Source organism: Danio aesculapii, chromosome 13 (assembly GCF_903798145.1).
Source record: "Danio aesculapii chromosome 13, fDanAes4.1, whole genome shotgun sequence".
Taxonomy (NCBI): Eukaryota; Metazoa; Chordata; class Actinopteri; order Cypriniformes; family Danionidae; genus Danio; species Danio aesculapii.
In genome coordinates, this window is record NC_079447.1 from 11,443,689 (window position 1) to 11,453,046 (window position 9,358).

Below are 9,358 nucleotides of genomic sequence, written 5' to 3' on the forward strand. Positions count from 1 at the left end.
CCATATTTGGTTAAAATAATTGAATATATAGTATTAACTTAATAACAAATATTAACGTGAAACAAAAACGTGTTCTTTTTGAGAACTACATCTCCCAGGATGCAATGCGAGCGTGTCCCACGTCAGCAGCCGGAGCTCCGCGTGTTCGGAACTGCTGTGAATATCGGCTGCATATGTGGAATATATGATGGGAAGTCGCGGGGTTTTATCGATTATTTTTGATTTGGATAACACGCTGATCGATACAGCAGGAGCAGGACGAACTGCCATTCAGAAGGTAAATAAATGAATATGATTAATGCTCGAAAACACGCTGTAGTACTACCATTGTTTTTGATTCACTTGTAAGTTATACTGTAAACTTCAATGTACTATGGTATTGCTATGGTTTTAATTTGGCGTATTTGTAGGCATAGAATAGACTATACAGTTTTACGTTACTGTCTTTAAACACATGTAATGGTGTTAACGTTAATGGACATACAAAGTACCATATGGTATTACCATGTTTGTTTTATTGCTAGTTTAAACAGTGCATACATAGAATATAAAATAAAACAATACTATGTATACTATGGTTTTTATACACTGTAATGGCGTTAATTGGACATAAGTGGATTCATATAATACAACCCCATGATATGTTAGAACTATATCAGAGTACCATTATATATTACCAAGTTTTTGGACACCTTCATGGTATTGCTTTTTTTGAGCAAATGTCATGCTATATATATATATATATATATATATATATATATATATATATATATATATATATATATATATATTTTTTTTTTTTTTTATTATTTTTATTTATTTTTTTTGTGTACTTTTTTCCATTTGTATTATCATGGTCGTGTAATGTATGGTAAATATTGTTTGACATACTTATATACTGCATCAAAGTAATATAGTATTACTATAGTTTTGGACACATGCTATGATGTTATTTGGCATACACAGAAGCAAAATACTATGATATTATTAAAGTTTGATTTGACCTACTGTTAGGATTCAAAGTGAAAGAATCTTGTTTTTAGGACACTTACCATGATATTTTTTGATTACTTCTTAGTATCGGTTATATCAGCACTATAGCACTATTAATACCATGTTTTTGGTAAAAAATTATATTCGTTATGCTAAATGCTGTTACTAAAATTTTGTTAGTATACCAAATCATCCTTGTGTGTACATGGCTTGTGGTCATTAAAATTAAATATTAATGAAATGGTATTCTTTGATGTATTTACATTTTTTATGTTTATCATCAAAGTACCATAGTATTAATTATGGTTTTTGGTTCATGGTATATGAAAATATCACAGTATTGCGAAGGCTTAATTTGACATACGTTTTGGTTTTTGTTTGTCATACTTTCAGGTGTATATTTAAAGTGAAAGTAATTTTACCATGTTTTTAAAACACTCAGCATGAAATTATTTAAAATACTTCTTAGTATGGACGATATCAAAGTACTCCTGTATTTTAATACCATATTTTAGGCCAAAAATGTTATTAGTTATGTCAAATGCTGTTACTAAAATATAGTTGAAGTCAGAATTATTCTATGATTTTTTAAAAAGCAGTTTAAAATTTTTTTTAAATCCATTTAAGCTCAAAATTATTAGCCCCTTTAAGCTATTTTTTTGATAGTCTACAGAACAAACCATCATTATACAACAACCTACCTAATTACCCTAACCTGCCTAGTTAACCTAATTAACCTAGTTAAGCCTTTAAATATCACTTTAAGCTGTAGAAGTGTCTTGAAAAATATCTAGTCAAATATTATTTACTGTCATCATGACAAAGATAAAATAAATCAGTGATTAGAAATGAGTTACTAAAACTATTATGTTTAGAAATGTGTTAAAAATAAATCTTCTCACCGTTTAACAGAAATTGGGGAAAAAATAAAAAGGGGGACTAATAATTCAGGGGGCTAATAATTATGACTACAACTGTATATGATATATAATATATATTACTAGGGCTACACGATGTTGGAAAAACCTGACGTTGCAATAATTTTTTGTTGCAATATATCTAATTTCATCAGATGATTTGAATAGCTCTATTTGGAAAGATTTCATTCATTTAGATTTGACGGGATGAAGGGATGAAGAAGTCTTCTATGAGTTACATCTGCATAAAATCTAATAAATTTAAAAACGACAAAGCAACAAGTACAAGAATTAAACAATCAAATGTAAAAAATAATATGGTCATTATTGCATAAATAATAAAAAAACATGTTTAATAAAATCTTAATCTTTAATAAATAATCTAATCCTGCGATGTGAATATTGCAGATACACACAGTGCGATATCAATGCTCAGACGATATATTGTTCAGCCCAGATATATACCAAATATACCACATTTACCAAAGCACCCTTGTATTTGCATAGCTTTAGGTCATTAAAATAAAATGTTAAAGATTCTTTGATGTATAGTATAACAGTCTTTTTTGGATAAATGCTGTCAATTTACACCTGCACTTGAACACTTGAAATCAATTTTAATTTGTTGTTAAAAAAACTATCTTGATTTTGTGATGTGCATGTTCCTCAGGTGTGTGAGCTGCTCAAGTCGTCACCTGTGCTGGAAAGCCACATAAGAGACATCTGTGAGCGCTTCTTAAGAAAGCTTCTCCAAGAGTCCTTCGACCCATCAGAAGAAAAAACGATAGATGACGTGAGGATCCAGCACTGGTATGAAGCCCTGCAGGAGACATCGGGCACAGATCCCGATCCAGCTCTGGCTTCCAGATGCTACTACACATGGAAAAACACACGCTTACAGGCTCTGAATTTGTCTCCGGAGGTTCGAGCACTGCTGGAGGAACTGCAGAAGAATTACAAACTGCTTCTGCTCACCAATGGCGACACTCAGACGCAGCGGGAGAAGATCGAAGCAGTGAGATGTGAGGGTCTCTTTAGTTTGGTGGTAGTCGGAGGAGATCATCCGGAGCAGAAACCGGCATGCTCCATCTTTACTCACTGCTTTGAGTCTGCAGGAGTTCGGCCGCAGGACTGCATCATGGTGGGAGATTCTCTTAGCACAGACATCCAGGGAGGCATTAATGCTGGAGTTCGGGCAACTGTGTGGATAAATGCTGGCAGTAAATCTCTCCCGCAGGACTCTGTAACTCCAGACTACACTCTACCTACTGTACTGCATCTGAATGAAGTTCTAGCTCAGCTGGCATGATGTACTTTTTAATTTTAAAGGTGCTATAGAATGAAAATTGAGATTTACTTAGGCATATCTGAATAATAAGAGCTCAATATTGACATACCGTGAGCCTCAAACACCATTCTTTCCTTGTTCTCATGTAAATCCAGTGAATGTAAAAGACAGGACAATCCAAACAAAACATTGACTATGATGTTCCACACTGGATCATTAATATGCGTGCTCCAGGAGGCGTTTGATTGGCCGCAATGTTGCCTAGTGAGATTACAACAGTAATAATTTTCTATTTTAAATTGATCTAAGCTTGTATTCATTCATTCATTTTCCTTTGGCTTAGTCCCTTTATTCGTCAGGGGTCGCCACAGGGGAAGAAACTGTCAACTTATCCATCATATGTTTTACACAGCGGATGCAAACCAGCGACCTTCTTGCTGTGAGGCGACCGTGCTAACCACTGAGCCACCGTGTCTTCCCTAAGCTTGTATTATACTTTCTATATATGCTGGACTCTTATTTTGAAAGAGTAAAAGAGCAGTTTTGTAAAGCAGGCAGAATGCAAAATGTGGGATATATAGATTAAAAAAATGTATCAATGTGACTACTAGAAGGCATAGGGCAGGGCTATTCAATTAGTTTGTCATGGGGGCCAGTTCATGAAATGCATCCCAAACGAGGGGCCAGAGAGATATGACTTATTGCAATAAGTGATGACACAACAGCAACATAAGAGCCCATATGTTGTATTTTTGCTCCTTAAGACACTCACGATGTATTTTTCTACATTAAAATGTTAATATGTTGTATTTTGAGACTACATAACATCACTGCATTATACAAACATATTTAAAAGTTGTATTTCGAAACACAACAAAATCAGTGTATTGCTCAAGTAGGCTTCTTCTACCTTCAGACACATTCATATGTTCTGTTTTTAACTGCATAACAATTAAGGATGCAACAATTATAGATTTTGGTTGTACGATTATATAGTCTGAAGAATAATCATCGTTTCATGGTTATCACCATTATTATGCATTTATTAAATTCAAAACACTGCTAGTTTAGAAAACTGCTTATATTTTAATGTGTTGTTTATTGCTGCTCAGTAACCAAACAGCACAAAATATTCATAAAAAACAAACAATTTCTCTCTTTGGACTTGTTTTTGATTTAAACTTTAGTTCACCTTTACCTTTATTTGTATAGCGCTTATACAATGTAGATTGTGTCAAAGCAGCTTCACATAAAAGGTAACAGTAAATAGGAACAGTGTAGTTCAGTTTGTAGTGTTTAAGTTAAGTTCAGTTTAGCTCAGTTCAGTGTGGTTTAATAATCACTACTGAGAGTCCAAATACTGAAGAGCAAATCCAACGATGCGCAGCTCTTAGTGATAATTTTACAATGAAAATAAATGACAGAACAATGATTAAATAAAAAAATAAAAATGTTTGTCTAATGTTAATTTAAGCTATATATTAGCTAAGTATTTAAATGAACTGTTGTTATTATCTGTGTTCATACGTACATAATCAATTTAATCATTTGTTATAATTCGTCTAACACAAGGGTCACCAAACTTGTTCCTGAAGGGCTGGTGTCCTGCAGATTTTAGCTCCAACCCTAATCAAACACACCTGAACAAGCTAATCAACGTCTTACTAGGTATACTTGAAACACCCAGGCAGGTGTGTTGAGGCAAGTTGAAGCTAAACCCTGGAGGGACCGAGATTGGTGACCCCTGGTCTAACGTATCTTTTGCTTACATTGCACTGAAAGCCACGCACAACTCTCACCGCTACAGCGTGAGATAATTTCTACTGTGTGTGTCTGGAGGGCACTAGTCTGTTGGCCTGCTTGCGAGCCGTGCACGCACCGCTACCAACATGCGCACGTCTCCATTGGAAATAATGAACTTGTGTGCGGAAAAGACGCCATATGTGAATGGCCTGCTGCTATAGTTAATCCAATGTGCGTGCGTATTAGCCTCGGTATAAGCTCGGAACTTTAAACAAGCACACAGGTGGCATAACTTTGTTTAATTGTAGCAGTTTCGTTCCATGAAACAGAAACACGGCGTTGAGAAGTAATGAACCGTAGAGAACCGTAATGAATAAAGCACGGTTAATAGTGAAATCAGCTAATCATTGCATCCTTATTAACAATATCAGTGCATTGTACAAAAAGCCTTTTCTACAAACATATCTAAATGTTTTCGGTTCCTCGCGCCACTCACTCGCTTAATGTCAGGTGACTCACGCTCTGCGCAGCCTTTAACTGCAGCTTGTGCTGTATTTTTGACTGAACTAAATTTATTTTTAATGTCTTGGTCACACTATTTGGAGGGCCGGAACAAATTGCCTCAGGGGCCAGGTTTGGCCTGCGGGTCGCCAGTTGAATAGCCCTGGCATATGGTGTACTCACACTAGGTACAGTTGCCTTGAACCGTGCCGAATCGTGATTGTCCCCCCTCCCCTCTCCCCCCGATGGCCTGCACTCGCACTGCATCTTTACCTTCCGAGCCGGAGCATGCTTACATCATCGATGATGTGACTGTTCAGTTTAACAGGAAGAGAAGCGCTCTCGCTCAGCACAGTGGACATTGCTTTAATTATATCGTTTTGTATTATTTTTAGTCGTTTGTGATGCAGTGACGCGCAGTCAAATATTTTGCCCAACAGATCCACCACTTTTGAGGCTCATAAATTATCATAAATCGTCTTTGAGCTGCAGAGACTGACATGCAGGGAGCGCTTTGTATTGTTAATAAACTGTGACAGTTAGCGTTCATTGAACAGAAAGAATGATTAATAAATTCATATGAAACAGTCTCTTAAAAGTGAGGTTGCGTCTTTAGTTTCGGGCTCAGGTGCACTTTGCACTCACACTACAAGCATACCATGCCAAAGCCAAACCAAATCACGATTTGGCACACCTCTTCCAATCAGGCCAGGGCTGGCCAACTGAACCACGCATGGACTTAGTTAGGAGCACTCACACTTGTCCAACAAACTGGGAAACGCATCCAGGCACAGTTTGGATAGCCTAGTGTGAGTGCACCCATAATGTCTATTTAAATATATCTTTTCGCAGTTTAACCTGTATATTGTGAAATTTGCTGTGTACGTTTGAAATGAGGCAACAAATAAATGCAATCTGCAGAGTATAAATGTGTATACGTCGTCATATCACTCTTCTGTTTATGCAGAGATTGATATTAATTACTAACCCAACAACCCTAAATACATCTCTGTCTGTCCCTTTAGTCTAATAGTTATGATTTAGGCTGCATTTCATCCACAGTAAAACTCTGGAGCAACCTAGGTTACCAGCCTGATCTCACAAGGAAACGTAAGTATTTTACGTTTTGTTAGTTTAGTGAATAATTCGTACGAATTTGTACGATTTTAAAAGGAGTCATGGCACCCAACCCTGCCCCTAAACCCAACCGTCATTGGAGGATAAGCAAATTGTACTAAATTGTATGAATGAGATCATACCAATTCATAAGAATTAGCCACTAAATTAAAAAGTATGAGTTGCAGTGAGATCGTGTTGAGGTTACTCTGCTGGAATTCATAATATTGAATTTTATGGCACCTTTAAAGCAAATGTCTTTGAAAAATGTAATGAACATTTTTTGGGGCTATACATTTGTGGTCCTCGTGGAGTTTATATGACCAGCTGAGTGCATATGAATTAAGCCCAATTTTAATTATTTTAATTAAAAAATGACAATCTGCAAGATCTACTTTGAGTTGTTCATGTATTACAATTTATTGTTTCTGAGGTAACACTGTTAATAAATATCCATACTTTTCAGGGTTTTTACAGATGCTGGAAACTCTTGAAAAATCATTGCCATGTAATCTAATGTTTTCAAGCTTTAAATGGCACAAAGTTCACTAGATGCTAGACCAGACTAAACAATTCAGACAGTCTAAATATGCTTTCTATTGGAGTGAATGAAGGTGTGTGTTAATGTCACGCAAATGCTTCGGTTCAGAAACAGCAGATCATATGTGCAGGTAGGCTCGAACCACAAAAACACAACACACCCATTTGAATTCACACAATATTTTGAGGAATAAATGGAGGTGACTTAAAAGAGAAATGGTAAAGCAAACTCTGGGCTGTCTTTCCTCTGACTACACTGTAAAACCCAATAAGTTAAGGTAACTCAAACCATTTGAGTTCCAAAACTAATCCTGAGTAACTTACTCCATTTAAGTTAAAGTAATGAGGTATTTAATTAACCCATTACCTACAACACTGGGTTCAAAACTCTTTTCAAATGAGTAGAATTGACTTTCAGTAAGTTTTGAGTTAACTACACTCATTTCATTTGATAAAGTTGACTGTTGGGTTTTACAGAATATTAATGCTGGGCATTTCCAGAGACTGGTTGCCGCTGGAAAGGCATCCGCTGTGTAAAACATAGGCTGGATAAGTTGGCGGTTCATTCCGCTGTGGCGACCCCAGGTTAATGAAGGGACTAAGCCGAAAGAAAATGAATGAATGAATAATGCTGGGCTGCGGTCAAGAAGTAATAAATAAAACACATTTAGCTATACCAAAACATTTCTGAATAAACCTGTGTTTTAAAGCACTTAGGGCATTTGTAAATTGTAATTATTGTAAATGTAAGTTATCGAGCATGGCACGCAATAACTGCAGTATTTGAATTAATCAATTGGGTGACTTATCCATTCAGGTATTTAAATAACTGATGTACAATTAAAATAAAATAAATGTATTTGTCTCAAACCGAAATTCACTTGATATGTAGATTTCAGCGTTTAATCTGTAATCGATTCTTTGAAATGAGCAGAAAGGCACTCTTAATTCATGTGAGCTGATGACGAAACGCTGACTATAAAAAAGCTGTTCAAATGGCCGCGGTTTGCTTACTACAACTTTCACGGGGTCATTACTTGGAGCGTTTTCAAGTAAGTAAACATTATGTGCACTGCTATCACCATTTTGTATAACCTAGGCCTAGCATTTCATCTTTATTTATAATGATAATTTTGCTCTACTCTGTTTGTTAGTACTTTAATCGTTGCTGTAAGTGAATATATCAGCCGTTTGTTTTTAAGCATTTCTGCCATGTTCAAACTACTAAATAATTTTGTGCAATTCTTTTGAGAACTGCTATCTATAGCGTCTGGTAACGTTACACGACTGTTCGAGTAACGTTATAAGAATACATTTTCTTAGTCGAACGCACGTGCTTTCTATCTTGATTCTAATTGAAACGTTTGTTCGCTCCATTGGAACTCACTCACAAAGCCTTAAAATTGCGCGTAACAGAAATGTTATGGTAGAACCTCATTACAAATCACTACCGTCGTTTCTTCAGAAAGGCTTGCCTTTTGTTGCGAATAATACCTTGATATGATATTTTGAGTTTTCCATGTGTTTTGTGGTAGCTGATAATTATCTGAATAAAAACAATGTGTCATGAGTTTTACCCTTGGATATTCAATCTTTTACTTTATTTTGCTATATGAATGATTATCATGTTCTTTTTATAAAATTGTGCTGTCATTAACAGAAGGTAGGGCTGCATGATTTTGGAAAAAAAAACTGATATTGCGATATTTTATTTTTCTGCGATAAATATTGCAATATGAATAGTTCCCCAAGATCGTTTGAATAGCACTATTTTGACAGTTTTCTGGGGAGCCCAACAGTATTCATGTACAGAAAAAATGCTTTTCTTACTTTTCTTTGTCTTTTTTCTTGTGCAAATATCTGAATATTCTTAAGTAAAAAATATTTCAGTTTAATATTTCATTCAGTGTAAGCTGCACGATTAATCATTAAAAGATCGGGATCTCAACACCCACACAACATAAATTATAGGTGATTTGCATGTGTTTATTAATCCTTCGAACTGCTGCATTCAAATCTGTGTGAAAAATGCAAAAATCTAGAAAGAGATTCGGTCTTTAGTATTTTGAGATAGTTAAACAACAGTCAAATAACAGAAGTACTGGGATAATAGTTTATAGTTTAGATAAATCCACTGATGTTTTTTGGTCAAGATTAAAGTCATGTCATATGCTGAAAAATAAATGTTGTAGGCAGCGATCACATTATTTAACCAATAGGTGGCGACAACCAAAATCAAAAATAAGGCATTGAGTAATTC

The 9,358-nt window shown here is 35.5% G+C and overlaps 1 protein-coding gene across 1 annotated transcript; it reads left to right on the plus strand.

Moving 5' to 3' along the window:
* The first annotated feature begins 127 nt into the window (after positions 1 to 127).
* On the plus strand, positions 128 to 6,371 carry nanp (N-acetylneuraminic acid phosphatase). The gene is made up of 2 exons (XM_056471135.1): positions 128 to 277; positions 2,581 to 6,371. Exons 1-2 carry the CDS (start codon positions 185 to 187, stop codon positions 3,217 to 3,219), a joined length of 732 nt encoding a protein of 243 aa, XP_056327110.1. The 5' UTR covers positions 128 to 184; the 3' UTR covers positions 3,220 to 6,371.
* Positions 6,372 to 9,358: the final 2,987 nt, after the last annotated feature.